The following is a 19,663-nucleotide window of genomic DNA, read 5'->3' as shown; positions in this document are numbered from 1 at the left end:
ATGAAGGGGCCATTGGAGAATTAGAAGTGGTGGTTTGTGAATAATTGATGTAGTGCTGGCATTGCCTTGAGGACTTTGGTCAAGACATGATGGCGTAAAAGTTATGAAGAATAAATTTATTTACGAGTGGCTGTGTAGAACATGAGTTAAAACGAATCAAGACTTAGCTAACTTATTTAAAGCTACTTACTACGAAGAAAACACTAAGAGATGCAAAACAGTAAATTCGATCCTATATAGAATGATTTAAATAATAAGTGGGGAAAAATGGGTATTTATCCATAATTTACAAACTATGAAGCAAAATGCCCATATTTTGAAATTATTTAGCAAGATGCCCTTATTTTTTAAACTCGATTTTAACAAAATCGAGTTCTGTATAAAACTCGATATTCATAAAATTGAGTTCTATGTATATTTTTAAGTGGAACTCAATATTAGTAATGACGAGTTCCACTTAAATCAAAATAAAAAATAAAAAAAAATAAGTGGCAAAATATACATAGAACTCGACATTGCTAATATCAAGTTCCAACTGTAACTGGATTTTATTAAAATCGAGTTTCAAAAATAGGGACATTTAGCTAAATAATTTTTAAAAAGTGGCATTTTGTTGCATAGCAATTTGTACATTAGGGGCAAATGTCCATTTTCCCCTAATATGTGAAGGGAAAAGTTTTGCTGGATACTTGTATGTAGGGACATATGGCAACCAAAAAAAAAAAAAAAAAAATGGATGAGTGTTTAAGGTCCACCTGATCATGTGTATTGCACATGACCCTTGAATACATATGCCTTTCTTTTTGCTATCACATACTCATGTATGCAGTAATTGCTACATACAAGTATGCAGTAAAACCTTTTTCAAAGCATTCACAGCAGTAGAGTTAAAAATTTAGCTATTTGGTACCTACAAAAGTCACTTTATCTATTTTACCACTTCACACCCAACATCAATGGATCTATATTTTTAGCTATTTGATTAAAATAATACAAATAACTCATTAGAATAATAATAAAAACATCCACAGCAACCACCTCCACCATCAGCCACAACCACCACTATTGTGGATTTTATTGGTTGATTTTTCTTCTTTCTCTCTCATTATTTCCTTTCAGTCTATCTCTCTCTTCCTTCTCTCTTTTGTTGTGCTCTCTCCCCTTCAAACCCAAAACCTATGGTGGAACACCATCACCAAGCCACCATGGCCGGACCACTATCATAGGCCACTGCAACCGACCACCATCACAGGCCACGCAACCCACCACAACCCACTTAACCAACCCAAACCTCTGTCTTCTCTCCGTGGGTAGATTTGTCGTTCATCTCTCAAGTACGGCTCTCTCCTCTAGCTCATGGGTCTCTCAAGTCCGCTTAGTCCAGTTATGGTTCATGAGTTGTGGCTCTCTCAATGATGGATTTTGGCCATGGGTTTTGGTGATGTTTTGGCTGTGGGTTTTGCTGACGTTTGCTTCTTCTTCTTCTTCTTCTTCTTCTTCTTCTTCTTCTTTTCTTGGTAGTGTTGGGTTTGATGAGTGTGGGTGTGGTTGGGTTTGTGACTAATGTGGTGGTGGTGGAGGTGGTGATTGATATTGGTGGTGGTGGGTTTGATAAGTGTGGGTATGGTTGGATTTGTGACTGATGTGGTAGTGGTAGTGGTGGGGGTTGCCGTGGTGGAGGTGGTGAGAGAGAGAGGTGAGAGTTGTGAGAGGTCTGAAAGTTGTGAGAGAGAGAGTTGAGAGTTTTGAGAAGAAAATAAATAGAAAAAAAATATTTTAATCAGAGGTAGAATAAAAATATTTTTAGCTGTGCACTGTAGCAAGATAGGTAAAATACTTACCTATAACACCATTATTGTGAGCCTTTTTTATGTATAGTGGTGCTAAAAATAACTTTTTAGCTTTTAAAGTTCACACACCTGATATTAAGGTGTTGTTTTATATCCCAAATTTTTTAATTACTGTTAAACCAATTAAGGCAAATTAACTATTAATGTAGAATTTACGCAATTAATCAACGAAACCACTAAAAAATTGCATAGATGAATAATAAAGAGCAATGCAATAAAGTAAAGGGCAATAGGGAAAAGAATATGCACACCAAAGATTAGGGGTGGCTCTACATTGGGCCTAGGGTGGTCAAAAGACCACCCAAACCTAGAAAAAAAAATAATTATCATTATATATAAATTTAAAAAAAATATATATCATTTTTTTATCCTTAAAAAATATTTGTAACCACTCTAAATTTTTTTTGAGCTCAACATAATAAAACTTTCGATAAAATCGGTAACAAAATTGGTTGTAAACTAAGGCTATAACTCCACTCAATATTATTTCATCGGATTTAAATTTTGATAAATTCACTTTGGATTACATTTTCTTCTTAAATCTTTCATAATTGCAAAATTTCAAGAAAATCAAAGATCAGTAACTATGTAATCAATTAAATATTTAAATTTTGAGTTTTTATAGTCTAAAATTATACACAAAAAGCAAGTAAATAGATCGAATAATAAATAACATACGATTGGCATGAATTTTGACTTGTTTTTTAAAAATATAAAGAGCATGCGATTTAACAGTTAGATTTTCAAAATATGTAACCATGTTAATTTTTTTAGTGAGAGTAAGTTTGTAGCCAAATGTTTTCCTTAAACTTTTGGCCTTCTTAACAATATTTTAGGTCCTTACAAACAAAAAGAAAAATGCCAAGAAAATTTTTTATTTAGCTTGCAACATTGGTAATGAGACAATTATGCAATTATTTCAAAATAAGAAAATTAGTAGAAGGAAATTATAAGACTTTATATATTTATGTGTTTTTTTTTTTTTTTTTGGAAATATATGAAATTCTCTTTTTGTTAGATTTTGTATAATTTAAGTTTCTTAATAATCATCTTAGAAAAAATTCTTATAGCTGCTACTGCCAAAAGATGACACCCAATATGTAATAATAGCACAGCAAAGCTTATGATCATTAAGACAGAAACAAGCCCATAAGAAATGAGAACTCTAAGAGCATTCACATCACTCTCTCTATAATTTTAGCTAAACTAACCCAAAAACATCATTTTTACTATTTTAACAAATAAACATATACATCAATCTCAATATTTATTTTTTTATTATTTAAATATTATTTTTTCTCTCTCTCTAAAAATAAAATAATAAAATTTTCCACTTCCCCACCCCTTCCACTACAACATAGCAACACTCTTTTACAACAACACTGACCCACCTTCTCCTTCACCTTCATCTTCACCTTCACCTTCACCCACACCTACCTTCACCTTCACCCACCTTCACAAACACCGACCCACCACAAACATCACCAAGTACAACCACTCTACAAACAATTTTAGCATCAAAAATCACAAACCCCACCACCTTTCACCAAAAACCCAGGCCTGTTGCACCTCTTTCAAGAATCAAACCTAATCACGGCAAAACCCACCAAATATAATCTCCGATGAAACCCACTTTAAAGCACCAGCCACCAAATCCACTCACACCACCTTCAATCCCCAAGTCCCATTGAACCAATCACTAGTGAAACCCATCTTCAAGCACTGAACCCACTTGCAACACCCTCAACAACCAAACCCTTCTTCAACCACCAAACACCACCTTCAATCACCAAGCCCCATCGAACCCAGTCACTTGACCCACTCGCACAAACAAGCTCTGTCACTTGCGAAAACCATAAACCTTGTGCATGTTAAAGAGAGAACAAAAAAATAATAATAAATAAATAAAAACTTAGTTTAGCTCTAGTGATGAACAATTCTCGCTACTCCTGGCAAGGTATTTTCTTAGGGAGCAAGACTTAGGTACAGTACTTAGATATTGTTCCTTAGGTTCTCTTTTTCATGTGGATTTTTTCTCATGAGATGAAAGTGTGTTTTTTAATTAAGTAGCTACATGATTGATTCTTAAGAGAGGAACCTAAGGAATAGTATCTAAGATACCGTACTTAAGTTTTGTCCTTTCTTAGGCTACATTTTCAAGTTATTCTATTGATATTGACGTGGGCAGATTTGTGTTGTTTACCCAAAATTTTAGCTATATTTAGCGTATGGCAAGTCTGCTATGAGTACTCTAAGCTCAGCAAAAATTAACTCTAAAAACTCTAATCATGTAAAGATTAGAGAAATTATATAGTGCACCTAGAGGTCCACATTAGCAGTGTCCAATCAATGATCCTCCCATCAAATACAAAATTTCCATGTATTTTAATTTGATGACTCAAATCATAGTGTGTGTTTGTATTTGCGTTTGCTGCGCTGCGTTGCGTTTTCTACGTTTTCTCCTTTTTTTTTTTTTTTTTTTTTTTTTTTTTCACGCGATTTCCTTCTCACAAGCGGTTACTGTTCATGTACTGTACATGAACAGTAGCCGCAACATTTGACCAATTTTAAGTGAACAGTGCATTCGTGCACTGTTCACGGACCCACAAATTTCATTTTTTATCAACTTTTTCATTAAAAATGGGTCCCACGGTACTATTCACACATTTAAAAATTATTTTGCTACAGTGTTTTCAGTTTTCAGTTTTCAATTTCAGCAAAATAAGTTCTATCCAAACACACCCATAGTCTCATCATTAACATAGATTAAAAAGACCACAATTCTCTCTTTAAATCCGATTACCAGACTAACAACCACTTACCTGCAACCACCTCTACAAGCCAAGGAGCCCCGAAGAAATGGGTGGTTCCATTTCTTGATCTTGCCTTCAGTTTTGAGAACCTCCCAATCAGTGGAACATTCCATTGTCATCCTAGTATTTATCCTTTTTAGATGTCATAGCCATCATGTAAATCCTCACTTGAAAAAGATCTTTAATTTTGAGTTAATGAGCAGTGGTATTTATACATATATGTTTAGGTCTCTGCAATTAAAGGTGAAGATATTGATAGAAATAACCATAGAGGATTGTGGAGAGAAGAACAAAGTTAAGGATGAAGAACTAGTGAATATGTCATTTCATCAATTGGGAGGTTCATTAAACTAGAGGTGAGATCAGGAAATGGAACCACCCATTTTGTCATGCTTGAGAGTAGTTAGTAGACTAGTACTTGAATCTGTGAAGCAAAGCTTGTTCTTTTTAGTCTATGTTAATTGTGTGATGATAATCTTGGTCATAAATTAAAATGAGCAATGGTTATCAAGCATACAGTTGACCCAAGCGTCTCATTCTGTGGAAATTTCGTACCAAATATGTTAACATTTATGTTAATTTATGTAAATGTTATCTTCAGAATAATAATTCTAAATGTAATAAACATATAACATTGTTAGAGTTTTTTTATTATATGCGGAAAGAACTAGTTATAATATAGCATAGGAATAAAATTAATTTAACCCAATTAAGTTTAACACTTTTTTAGTAGCTACAAAGTAACCTAAACATAAAACGATTTTGACCTCAATACTTAATATGCAAAGGAATTTTTAACTAATATTCAATTATCTCAATATTGTGATCTGAACGTTTTGTTGGAGGACCTTGTTACAATGTTCTATGTTTCTTTATTCATTATTTTTTGTGTGTATTTGGCTATAAAATTTTACCTTAACACACCATAGTGATGAATATTTTCATTTTGATTAATAATGTCAGTTGCTTTGAAATTAGTGGTTTATGAGAAACAGCAGATACTGGGAATTATTATGAAAATGCAAGGGCTTGGCAATGTGCCTTATTGGATGATTTCCTACATTTACTTTCTTGTCGTATTTTCAATCTATATGTTGATTTTGTGTGATATCTGGTGCACTTTTATTGGTAAGAATGCCAGTCAATTAAAAAATCTCCTTTTCCTTTTTTTCCTTTAAGTTTTTATTAATGATACTAAAATGTAGTTTATAACCATCACATTGTTAAAACTCGTATATAACGACTTTAGCATTCAATTTGTTTTTTATTCCTATATAAACTTAACATTTCAAGGAGTAGCTTTTTGTTTTTTTTTTGGTCAAAGTGTTAAGACTCCTATAAGTTTAAGGTTGGGATGGAGCGGAATCTCAATATATACCAATTGAAAGATTAATTAATTGATACATGGCAGGTTTAAAATTTAATGCTCATAGTAAGAGCATCCATATCAAACTTGTCAAAATAGCCTAATATTAAAGATTTAGCTAAAAGCTCACAAAAAGCCCACGCATCTGTCTCAATAATCTAACAAAAAAATTTAACATTGCATCAGTCTCAATAATCTAAGAAAAAAAATTTAACATTGAGTTAATATGATTTGGAGGTGTGTTTTTTGAGTTCTCCATCACAAGTTTGTCTCTTCCTCTTATAACGTTTGTTTGATTTTTGTTTGACATAATGCTTAGTTATTTTCGAAGTGAGAATTTGAATTTATATTTAAATTACAATCTTGCTTGTGTATTTAAACGTGCATGTTAACTATTTGAGTAATATCAAGTGTAATTTTGTGATGAGTTTTGATTTTTGTGATAACCTCCTTTGAGAGAATGAAAATTTTGAATAATATATTTCAAACTTAAAGAGTTTAGTTGTACAGAAAAAAAAATTAGAATCATAAAATAATTTAGAAAAATGCAGACCACCTCAAAAAGGGAATAATATCCATCAAACATGTCCAAAATAATAAAATGATCTATTTGTAAAAATGGATAAAAGAAAATAATTTTAGAAATTGTTTAATTTTTAGAGAGAATAAATTATTATCCAAAACATTTAGAGAACACATTATATATTATATCATAATTACAAAATAATTATCTATTCCCAAGTATTGCATGGGTCTATGACGACTAGTAATTGTGGGAGGGAGGGATTCGAACACAAAATGAAGCCCATAGGTCCAGTCCAATGATGGACAAAGGCCCATTCATTTGCCCATCAAAGCCTGATACGTAGACGACGTCCGAGGAAGTCAAACATGAAGACATGCAACGCTAGTTCAGGCTAAACATGCGAATAGAGATCCGAGGATGGGATACAAACGGACCCATTGTCCGAGGAGCCTAAGGAACAATAGCACCTCGGGATGCCTCAGTTGTCCACTTGCACCCAAAAGCAGGACACCATGGAAGACATCAAAGAAGTGCAAATAGAGAATAGAGGAAATATATGTAGAAGAAGGTAATCATCACCTCCACATTCAATGCTCTGCACCAACTAAGCTGGCTGCATTTATGAGAAAAATACACCTAAACAATGATACCACAACTCACAACACTCTACCATCTTCAGAAGGGTCCTAATGGGACAAACATCCAAATTACACTCCTGAGATGTACAAGTGGAGAGTTGAGATGCAATAGAAAAGACTATATAAAGAAAGGAACCCCTCTAGAAAAGAGGTGGGCAAATAGACACTTAAAAAGGGAGAATTAAGTATCAAACTATAGAAAGATTGGCATTGACTGTTTATGAACAATCCATCCTCAGAAGAGTCCAAGGATTTATACTAAATTTGGGCTTCATCTATTCATATTAAGAGCCTTTATCCTTTCAATTTCAATCTTGGATCTTACTTAGCATTATCATTGACTTGGAAAGCCCACTTTCTTATTAATTAATTGTATTGGACCGAAAATAATGGGCACCACTACTCCAAGTGGGCTTGGGCCATTTCTTGAGTCCTTACCATAGTAATAATAAGGGTAAATTGCAAATTACACCCTTAAAATTTAGGGGTGTTTGGATTTGACACCCTAATGTTTCAGAAATGGCACATTCGAAATTATCATAAACAAGCAAAGAAGCACACAAGACTTTATCCATGGCAAATAAAGGAATCAAGGGTCGCACTAAGGTAATTAAACCAAAAACAAATGAACCCACTCTGATACCAAATTAAAGTTCACGCACCTAATTACTAAGTGTTATTTTAGACCCCCAAATTTTAAGTATGAATTAATTACTTTTAGGCTAAACACAATTAATGTGAAATTTATGTAATTAGCCAATCAATCAACTAAGTGAGCGTTTGTTTTGGGCTGAAAGTTGCTGAAACCAGGCTGCGTTTTCATGCTTTTTTTTCCCCCCTGCACGTGAACAATAAAATCACTGTGCAGGGGACAAAAAACACTGTTCACACACTGTTCACGCACTGTTTATGTACTGTTCATGGGTCCCACGACACTATTCACACATTTAAAAATTATTTTGCTACAGTGTTTTCAGTTTTCAGTTTTCAGTTTCAGCAGCAATAAGTTCAATCCAAACGGACCCTAAACCACCAAAAAATTGCATGGATGAACATGATTAAGCAACGCAATAAATCACAAGGGTAGTAGGTAAAGAGGATGCAAACCAAAGATAAGTTGGAGTAAAAACAACCTCCAAACTTAAGCTACCCAAAGTACTTGAGTCCTCCAAGCTCCATCTACCAAAGGACTTCATAGAGTCTTTTCTTTACTAGATTTATGGATCCTGCAACACCAACCAGTTGCACCACCAAACCTTACTGCTGAATATGTGGTCAAGCTCCACTGCTTCCCAAATGTCTAGACAATAATCAACACTCAATATGGTGAAAAATGCGAAGGATAGAATCTCCTCTTATGGATATAAAATTATGAAAGGGATGTTTCTAATCTATATCACCCTAATGAAATGTGGAATTGAAAGTATATATATATATATAGAAGGGTTATAAGGGTACACTAGTCGCTAACCCGTGCGATGCACGGGAATAGATTTTGAATGAGTTTTAGGGAAAAAATCATTATTTATTATTTTTTAGTTGGAGTAGTAAGCAAAAATGCATAAAATTAAATATATATGTATATATATAAATATATATATATATATATATAAATAAATAACTCAAAGTTTTATTAGTTAGACAGAAGAAAGAAATGTTGTTTTATTTATTAATTTTTTGTTAGAAGGAATTAGAGATAGAATGTTGAATCTCTAATTTAATTTGTGTTGTATATAGAGGTATATAAAATATATATTGTAATATATATATTAAAAAGGTGTCTATTGAAATGTCATAACTCTTTGTATTAGATATACTAAAAAGTATCTATTGAATAAAAATGTACTTATTAACTAAAAATATGTTTATTGAATGAAAAGGTACCTATGTAAATAAGTATGGAATGGTGTTTGTAAATCATGCACCTTCCAAAAGGCTTCATTTTTCACTTTTGCAAACATATATCACTACCCACAAGATTATCTCAAGAGAGTCAATACTGAATAGAAACACGTTTTGATAACACCTTTGAATTGTTTTGAAGTTACCGTTAATTTTATATATAAATAAATAGATATAAATATTATTTATGCATTTATGTGTTTATTAGGCAAAACTTAAATAAATTGTTAAAAACTTTAAGATATAAAATAGTTCATATACTTCAATATTATCAATAAAAATTTATGTACAATTATAATAATAATAATTATTATATTATTATTATTATAAACTAAAAAGCTAAAAGCACTTCCTCTCAAAAAAAAAAAAAAAAAAAAAAAAAAAAAAAAAGAGCTAAAAGCACTTGCTTCCAGACTATCACTGAAAGCAACAGTATAACCTTACACGTTGATCTTACAAGTATTATATTTATACTATTTAAAAAATAGTTTATAATAATAATAATAATAATAAACTAATAAACTAAAAGGCTAAAAGCACTTGCTTCCAGACTATCACTGAAAGCAACAGTATAACCTTACACGTTGATCTTACAAGTATTATATTTATACTATTTAAAAAATAGTTTATAATAATAATAATAATAAACTAAAAGGCTAAAAGCACAGTTTAGATTATTATAAACTAAAAGGCTAAAAAAGTTAAAAAGGAAACCTAAACTACAGATCTGGGTAAAGCAACAGCTGCAACACAAAGAGGAACAAAAAAAAAGAGAAAGAAGAAGAAGAACGGCAGGACGATGTCAAGGTATCGTTACAAAAAATTCTGTCTCTTTCTCACCGTATCTTCTGTAACTATCCCTTCTTGCCTCTTTATTTTTCTTTTTCTTTTCCCCAAAATCAAATCCTTTGTTATCCCTCTCTTGTAGTAGTGCTTTTTTCTACACCAATCCTTCTCTTGTAGTATTGCTCTTTGTTGTCCTTCTCTTGTGGAGATTTGTGGGTTGGAGTAAATTGGCCTTGGACCACCAAAGAAATGTTTCAAAGTTGTGGACAGAAAAATAATTTCAGAGAGAATGAGAGGAAGAGAAGAGCATACTTTTTGTGGGTATGGTGGGTTTTGATTGAGGAATTTTTGTTTTTGATGGAAGAAGTGATGCGTCTTTGGATGGAGGGTGGGCTTTGCCGTGGGATTGAGGAAGGAGCGTTGGGGAGAAAGGTTTATCGGGTTTTGTGGGACTGAAGAAGGAGCGTCGGGGAGAAAAGTTTATCGGGTTTTCAAAAAGTTTTATTTTGATTTTTTCTTTTTTATAAATATTGTGCTGATGTGGAAAATTGTGGGAGTTTCAAAAGTTTCGGTTTTATATATATATATATATATAGATTAGTTGATCCAAACTATTTGCTCTCACTTGTACCAAGCCACTCGCGGATAGGCCCATCTCGCAAGTTACTAACAAGTTCCTCTGTTTTAACTGAACTTTGAACTCTCACGTGCAATACTGCAATCTACATGTCCACTCACGCATTGTTTGGGAGAGTCATCTCGTAAGTTGCACCGTCTAGCTGCTCTTCATGACCTTCTAAGCCCAATCAAAATATATTAAAAGCCCACAAAATACATAGAAATTATGTATGAAAATACAAAGAAATTCGCATGAGATATAGCCAACATAAATAAAGAAAAATCACAACTTAACAGAGTTGAAATAATAATATGAGAAATAGGAAAATCTGAATGAAAGAATCATGGAAACTAAGGGACCGTTTGGTAACGTTATTCTAGTAACATTGTTTGTATTTTTTGGAAATATGTGTGAGTGAAAAAGTGCATTAAAATACTCGTAATATTATTTAAAAACTGAAAAGTGTTGCTTAAAATCATGTACCAAACGGCACCTAAGTTTCTTAAACAAGATGTTTACTCAAGCATGAAGGTACGTAGATAAGCCTGATATCCTACATACACAACTTCCCCGTGCATCTGTAGTTTGACCCAATTTATATCTATATATATCTAAAAACCGAAACATAGAATTTATTGTTACTATGCTCATATTGAGCCACATCAGCAACAAAATCATCTACCCATTTCCAACATTCTCTCTCTTATTTTTACCTCACTTTTTTTCTTATTAATTTCCCAAATTATTGTTACATTTTCTCCAACTTTTCCCCTTCCTTTTAACTTATCATCTCCCTGTTACTATCTACCTTAATATCACTTTTTCTCTATCCTTTTATCGTCCTTTAGTTTTGGTTTTTCTTCTTCCCCCCATCTTACTATAAATTTACAATTCTCTCTCTCATTCTTTACATAATGTTCCCATAAACAAAGTGTTATTTCTCTCTCTTTCTCTCTTTCAATTTTTTATCTTTATATTTTTGGATTTTTATATTTTTCTTGCATTTCTACTTTAAATTGATAAATTTTTGTGTTATTAGGAACTCTACTTTGGGTTAATGTGATTAAGTTGTGTCTTGGTGTTTATTTACTATATTTTTTATTTTTACTTTTTTTTTCTTCTCATATTATTTTCTATAAATTTCTTATTATTCTCTCTTGAAAAAGTAGTTATTCTCTCTCTTTACTTTTTATTTTTTCTTGCAACTCTAATTTGTATTGAAGAATCATTAGGACTTTTAAACACTATTCTGAGTTAATACATTTTGATGTTGTATTTTTTAGTTCCCCATTACAAGTACTCTCTCTCTCTCTCTCTCTCTCTCTCTCTCTCTCTCTCTCTCTCTCTCTCTCTCTCTCTCTCTCTCTCTCTCTCTCTCTCTCTCTCTCTCTCTTAGTTTCAATTTGATTTTTTCTTAAGTTAATACTCGATTATTTTGGAAGTAACAATTTGAGTTTATATCAAACCACTATTAGGGTCATATTTTTGTAATTGACTAATCTTTTGACAAAATGCACTTTACTTGTAATTAGGTAGATCTAAGATGGACTTAGTACTTCAAGAAACATGTTGTTCAAGTCAAGTATTAAAGACATGAAGATTGATTCAAGAAACAAGTGAAGAAAAGTTGTTCATTAAGTCTCGAAAGATAGCTCGACGGCAGTTCGATCTATCAAGAATTACGATTTCAGAATTTTCAAATCTGAAATTCGACCCAGTCTTGTGTATTTGTGTAGGATTTCTTTTCTCACAACCCTAGACATATATAAGGCTTATTTTAAAGGTCATTATAAATGGATATACAGACCAAGAGACTTATTTTCTTTGTGTGAAACTATTGCGTTTGTATGCCATAGTATTTTGTAACCGAGTGCTTCCAGATCTTCATTGTTGATGATGTGAAGAATTTTGCAGCCAACAACATCTGTTCAAGTTGTTAGAGTTAGTCACGTACTTGGGATCCGTGCAAAAGATTAGTCACAAATTAGAGGTTTGTGCATCAAAAGGAAAGAAGGCTACTACAAGATCAAGTCCAATTGGGTATTGGAGCAAAGGTTCAACTGTAGATTGATATTTTGGGATAGGCCATGATAGTTGGTAAGATTCTTTATACTTGTAATCGCTTGATTATTGATTAGTGGATTCTTAGGAGTGGTGATATTAAAATCATCCAGTGGAGTTTTTGCCTTGCGAGGTTCCCCCTATTTGTCAACAAATCATTGTATCTAATTTATTTTCCGCTGCACTTAGTATTTTTGGTGATTTGTTGGCGCCTTCACATTTTGCATGCAATTGAACTTAATTAATCAACTTGGGTAATTGCATTAATTAACAGGGGTAATTGCATTAATTAACAGGGGTCAAGCTATCTTAACCCAACAACCACAAACTTGGCTATGGTAATTACAGATCGACATTCGACCTATTTCAGTCCACTTCATCTATTTGGTCCGGGTTCGATCTACTTTAGTCTACTTCGGTCGATTTTAGTCCAATTTGGTCCATTTGGTTCACTTTGGTCAATACGGTCCTTTTCACTCCACCTTGCTCCATTCCATCCTATTTAGTCCATTTCGGTCCAATCCAATTCATTCAGTCCACTTCAATCTATTTGGTCTATTTTGGTCCATTCTGCCCACTTAGGTCTATTAAGTCCATTTGGTCTATTTCAGATCACTTCAATCCTATTTGGTGTACCTACTTAAGAATGAGAAAATATAAATTTGGTTGAGCATACTATCAATTATTTGAGTAATATCTTTATAAAAAAATTATTTAAATAATATCAATTGTAATTATATAATAAATTTTGGTTATTATAATAATCTCCTTAAGATAATGATAACTTGAATACTAACTTTGAAACTTAAAAATTTTAATTGTACCAAAAGAAACTAGAAAAATATAATGTATAAAGACAATAGTTAGAAGAATATGGATCATTGCAAAAAAAAAAGAAAAAAAAAAGAATAATATCAATCAAATACATCAAAAATTATAAAATTATATATATTTGAAAAAATAGAGTGATGGAAATTAATTTTTGAAATTGTTTAATTTTTAGGAAATAAATTATACATATTCAGTAAAAGTTTTTTTATGAGTTTTGATTATCATAATAATCTCTTTCAAGAGAATAAAGAATTTGAATAATTTATATATATATATATATATATATATATATATATTGCTTGAAGGTCATAATCAACCTCATGCAATTCATTTAAAAGTAATGACTTTAAAATAAATGAGTAACTGCCCTAGAGATTAGATTTGTATATTCATCGCCTTCATATTTAGAAAAACTTTCACTTAAATTTAGCCAAACCAAGTGGATTGAAATGCTAGCTAATGTGACTCAACAAAAGTGTAGCAATAATAAATGTCGTGCTTAAAATTTTAGATATTATGAGCTTAAGATCTATATTTTTTTAATAAATTTGGATTTATAATATGTACTCTCAACCTAAACATGTCTTTTCCTTATATGTAAATGTTTAAAATTGGACTGAAGTGATCTGAATGGATTGAATTGGACCAAATGGAACGAAGGGACCGAATGGACAGAATAGTACCAAATGGGACCAAGATAGACCAAACCCATTGGACCAATGTGGACTAAAGTGGACCGAATAGGACTGAATAAGAACGAATAGATAGATTAGGACCAAAGTGGAATAGATGGCCTGAATAGGACTAAAATGGACCAAGGTGGATAAAATGGATCAAATAAGACCAATGTGGGCCGAATAGGACTAAAGTGGATAGAATAGAACCAATGTGCACCGAATGGGACGAATAGGACCAAAGTTGACTGAAAAGAACCAAAGTGGACTGAAGACCGAATAGGACTTTTATTTATCATTTTATTTCATTTCAGACTCATATTTCTAATTTCTAATGTCTTTTTTTATTTTTTTTGTATTTTTAACTCAAAACTAAGGAGTTTAGTCCAATTAGATTAAAATTTCATACTTTTCAACCCAAAAATTAATTTAAAAAATGAATTCTTGAGCTAAACTTAAAAAGGCAACTTACAAAAAGAATCAATTTAAGACGCAATTAGTCCAAAATGAACTGAAGGGTACTAAAATCGATCAAGTGGACTGAGTGGGACCGAAGTAGACCTAATTGTCCCAAATGGTACCGAAGTATACCTAATTGGACTAAATAGAAATTGTTTAATTTCAAAAAACTTTAGAGAACAAATTATACATTATATTACAATTACAAAATAATTATTTATTTCAACGTATTGTGTGGGTCTACGATTAGTAAGGATAAAAATCATGCTTTGATTTTCTGACTTAATAAATTAGATTGGAGCATGCTTAGGTTTGATTTTAAATAGAGTTTTTCGTTATTAGTAAATGTTTAATTTTTTTTATTTTTTTATTTTGACAATCCTTAATAAATAAATAAAGCAATGTGTGTGTACGGGGTTTGTGTTTGTGTTAGTGTATGTGTATGTGCAATAGTATTTTCCGAATTAAAATATATGGCAATTTTGTATTGATGGGAGAACTATTGCACACTGCTAACGTGGTCCTCAAATGTAGTGAATAATGTCTCCCAAGTTGTGGTCCTAAACTTTCACGAAGATCAGAAGGTGCATGTGCATCAGCTCTTTGATTGTACGGCAATAAGATAAAGTAAACGGCATAAAACCAATAAAAATAATAATAACACAGCTAAGCTTATTATCGATCGTTCATCTATCAAAAAAAAAAAAAAAAAGCTTATGATCATTCAGACACACACCGACACACGAGTAATGAGGAGGACTCTAAGCTCAGCAATTCTTGCAGTTTTCGCAGTCCTTCTTCAGCTACGTGTTTCAATGACTGCTTCAGATCCAGCCCAAGAGAGCTTCCTCCAATGTCTTTCAGACCATTCTCAATCATTCCTACCAATCTCTTCAGTCACCTACTTCCCCAACAACTCTTCGTACACAACTGTCTTGCAGTCCTACATAAGAAACCTCAGATTCATGTCACCTACAACCCCAAAACCAGTTTTCATAGTAACCCCTACCCATGTATCTCACATCCAAGCATCAATAATCTGTTCTAAAATCCACGGCCTTGAAGTTAGAATCCGCAGTGGTGGTCACGATTATGATGGCCTTTCATATGTATCACACAACCCGTTCATCATCATTGACTTGTTCAAGTTAAGATCCATAAATGTCAACATAGAAGATCAGAGCGCTTGGGTTGATTCCGGGGCAACAATTGGTGAGCTTTATTATAGAATAGCAGAGATGAGCAAAATCCATGGATTCCCAGCTGGGGTTTGTCCCACAGTAGGTGTTGGAGGCCATTTTAGCGGAGGTGGGTACGGTAACATGATGAGAAAATACGGCCTATCTGTGGATAATATCATTGATGCGGTAGTGGTTGATGTTAATGGAAGAGTTTTAGATAGAGAATCTATGGGGGAAGATCTTTTCTGGGCCATTAGAGGAGGAGGTGGAGCTAGCTTTGGAGTCATCGTTTCTTGGAAAATCAAGTTGGTTGTTGTCCCAGAAATTGTCACGGTTTTTAGAGTTGAAAAAACCATAGAAGATGGTGCTACCGACATTGTTTATCAATGGCAATATGTTGCTGATAGGATACACGAAGATCTCTTTTTAAGGGTAGTTGTGCTACCAGTGAATAAGAAGAGCCATCAGACCGTAAAAGCTAAATTTGTTGCTCTATTTCTTGGAGATGCAGAAAATCTCATTGCTTTAATGGATCAAAGTTTCCCTGAATTGGGCTTAAGTTGTAATGATTGCATTGAAATGAGCTGGATTGAATCGGTGCTCTATTGGTCTAATTATGCAAAGGGAACATCCCTGGATGTTTTACTTGTCAGACAACCAGAATCAGAGAAGTTCTTGAAGAAGAAATCAGATTATGTCCAAGAACCGATTTCAAAGACGGGTCTTGAAGGTATATGGAAGAAAATGATGCAACTACGAAAGCCGGCACTAACATTTAATCCTTATGGTGGAAAAATGAGTGAGATTTCCGAGTCTGAAACACCATTTCCACATAGATCAGGGAACATATACAAAATCCAATACTCAGTGAATTGGAAAGAGGAAGCTGTGGAGGCTGCGGATCAAAACTTGGACCGGATAAGAATGATTTATGATTATATGACACCTCATGTCTCAAAGTCACCAAGGGGTTCATATCTGAACTATAGAGATATTGATTTGGGTACCAATGGCGTTGGTAATGTTAGCTACTCAGAAGCTAGTGTATGGGCCACAAAGTATTTTAAGGGAAATTTTGACAGGTTAGTACAAGTGAAGACTGAGGTAGATCCAGATAACTTCTTTAGATATGAACAGAGCATCCCATCTCTTGCATCCTGGACAAATGTAGTGGCAGAGTAAAGCCCAATTTAAACATGAGGGATCATAGTGGCTTGTTGATCTGTATATAAACAGAAATATGTGCTTGAAAACCATGTTGAAAAAGATGCAAATTGTTTTTTTTTTTTTTTTTTTGGTATCACGTATTCTCCCCATTTTAAATTGAACACAGCATATTGAGTGCCTCTTATAATATTTCTTTTTTAGATTGGGAAGCTGAACTCAATTATCGCCTTTATTTCCGTAGTAAAGCACCTTTGGGAACAATTGAGTCCATAGTAAAGCACCGTTGGCAAACCATGAATAAATTTAGAGAATTATAAGTGTCTCTTATATGTTTATGAATGATAATGCCAAGAAAATCACCAATAGGTCGCACAAATCAAGGTACGCGTAATTTACCCTCTCTAGCACTCTAGAGCTGTAAGAATAATTCTAACTTGACCTACGGAGGGTATTTGGCCGGCACCACACCGGTGCTCTCTGTGAGGTCTTCTATTATTTTGTTGTATAGGTCTACTTTGAGTGTGCGAGTGCTGTGCGACCTATTGGTGATTTTCTCAGCATCATCAGTTGACGCCGTCTGTGGGAAAAACGTTTAAGCCACATTATCGCTTCCCGGACAAAAGAGTTGCATGGTGCTCACTCGCTCAATGGCGACCACTAACGACATTCAAGAACAAGAACCCCCCACGACTGCACCTGAGAAGCAGGTTAAGACTCTCACTGCAGCCGTGGAGCGCCTCACCAAACAAAACTGCGACCTGGAGGAGCAACTGAACCAAAAAAACGCAACACCAAATAACCAAGGAGCGGATCAAGAAGGAACCAGCGCCGAAAGGAGGAATCAAGAGGGACCACAGGCCAATAATGCCCCAAGTAGACCGGAGCGACAAAACATGAGCCTTCCCTCCCTTGTGGATACGACTCCGCCATCTATTATTGCGGAGATGCAGGTAATGAAGGAACAGATGGAAGTAATGATGAACGCTCTCAAGGGACGAGTGTCCAGCGACCTTGACGACCTTGTTAACCGGACTGACTCGCCATTCACCACTTCCGTCAACTCCTTCCCCCTGCCGAGTAAGCTCTGCATGCCACATATGGATAGTTATGATGGGGTCAAGGACCCTCTAGACCACCTAGAGACCTTTAAGACGTTGATGCACCTTCAAGGAGTAGCAGACGCAATTATGTGTAGGGCCTTCCCTACAACGCTAAAAGGTGCGGCAAGAATTTGGTTCAGCCGGCTGGCACCCAACTCCATCAGCACCTTTAAGGAGCTAAGCGCTCAATTTACTGCGCACTTCATTGAGGACATCGATACAAGAAGTCTACGGCTTTCTTAATGAGTATCAAGCAGTGAGAGGAGGAAACGTTGAGGGCCTACATATCCCGCTTCAATAAGGAGGCATTCTCGATCGACCACTAACGACATTCAAGAAGAAGAACCCCCCACCACTGCACTTGAGAAGCAGGTTAAGACTCTCGCTGTAGCCGTGGAGCGCCTCACCAAACAAAACCGCGACTTGGAGGAGCAACTGAACCAAAAAAACGCAGCACCAAATAACCAAGGAGCGGATCAAGAAGGAACCAGCGCCGAAAGGAGGAATCAAGAGGGACCACAGGCCAATAACGCCCCAAGTAGACTGGAGCGACAAAACATGAGCCTTCCCTCCCTTGTGGATACGACTCCGCCATCTATTATCGCGGAGATGCAGGTAATGAAGGAACAGATGGAAGTAATGATGAACGATCTCAAGGGACGAGTGTCCAGCGACCTTGACGACCTTGTTAACCGGACTGACTCGCCATTCACCACTTCCGTCAACTCCTTCCCCCTGCCGAGTAAGCTCTGCATGCCACATATGGATAGTTATGATGGGGTCAAGGACCCTCTAGACCACCTAGAGACCTTTAAGACCTTGATGCACCTTCAAGGAGTAGCAGACGCAATTATGTGTAGGGCCTTCCCTACAACGCTAAAAGGTGCGGCAAGAATTTGGTTCAGCCGGCTGGCACCCAACTCCATCAGTACCTTTAAGGAGCTAAGCGCTCAATTTACTGCGCACTTCATTGAGGATATCGATACAAGAAGTCTACGGCTTGCTTAATGAGTATCAAGCAGTGAGAGGAGGAAACGTTGAGGGCCTACATATCCCGCTTCAATAAGGAGGCATTCTCAATCGACCACTAACGACATTCAAGAAGAAGAACCCCCCACGACTGCACTTGAGAAGCAGGTTAAGACTCTCGCTGCAGCCGTGGAGCGCCTCACCAAACAAAACCGCGACCTGGAGGAGCAACTGAACCAAAAAAACGCAGCACCAAATAACCAATGAGCGGATCAAGAAGGAACCAGCGCCGAAAGGAGGAATCAAGAGGGACCACAGGCCAATAACGCCCCAAGTAGACCGGAGCGACAAAACATGAGCCTTCCCTACCTTGTGGATACGACTCCGCCATCTATTATCGCGGAGATGCAGGTAATGAAGGAACAGATGGAAGTAATGATAAACGCTCTCAAGGGACGAGTGTCCAGCGACCTTGACGACCTTGTTAACCGGACTGACTCGCCATTCACCACTTCCGTCAACTCCTTCCCCCTGCCGAGTAAGCTCTGCATGCCACATATGGATAGTTATGATGGGGTCAAGGACCCTCTAGACCACCTAGAGACCTTTAAGACCTTGATGCACCTTCAAGGAGTAGCAGACGCAATTATGTGTAGGGCCTTCCCTACAACGCTAAAAGGTGCGGCAAGAATTTGGTTCAGCCGGCTGGCACCCAACTCCA

The 19,663-nt window shown here is 35.1% G+C and overlaps 1 protein-coding gene across 1 annotated transcript; it reads left to right on the top strand.

Moving 5' to 3' along the window:
• Nucleotides 1–15,198: 15,198 nt before the first annotated feature.
• LOC126726755 (tetrahydroberberine oxidase-like) lies at nucleotides 15,199–16,995 on the top strand. The gene has a single exon (XM_050432107.1). The coding sequence runs from the start codon at nucleotides 15,242–15,244 to the stop codon at nucleotides 16,886–16,888; it is 1,647 nt and encodes a 548-aa protein (XP_050288064.1). The 5' UTR covers nucleotides 15,199–15,241; the 3' UTR covers nucleotides 16,889–16,995.
• The last annotated feature ends 2,668 nt before the right edge of the window (nucleotides 16,996–19,663 follow it).

Source organism: Quercus robur, chromosome 5 (assembly GCF_932294415.1).
Source record: "Quercus robur chromosome 5, dhQueRobu3.1, whole genome shotgun sequence".
NCBI classification, from domain to species: domain Eukaryota; kingdom Viridiplantae; phylum Streptophyta; class Magnoliopsida; order Fagales; family Fagaceae; genus Quercus; species Quercus robur.
Note: the sequence above shows the minus strand (reverse complement) of the source record. Positions and strands in the feature narration are given on the sequence as shown.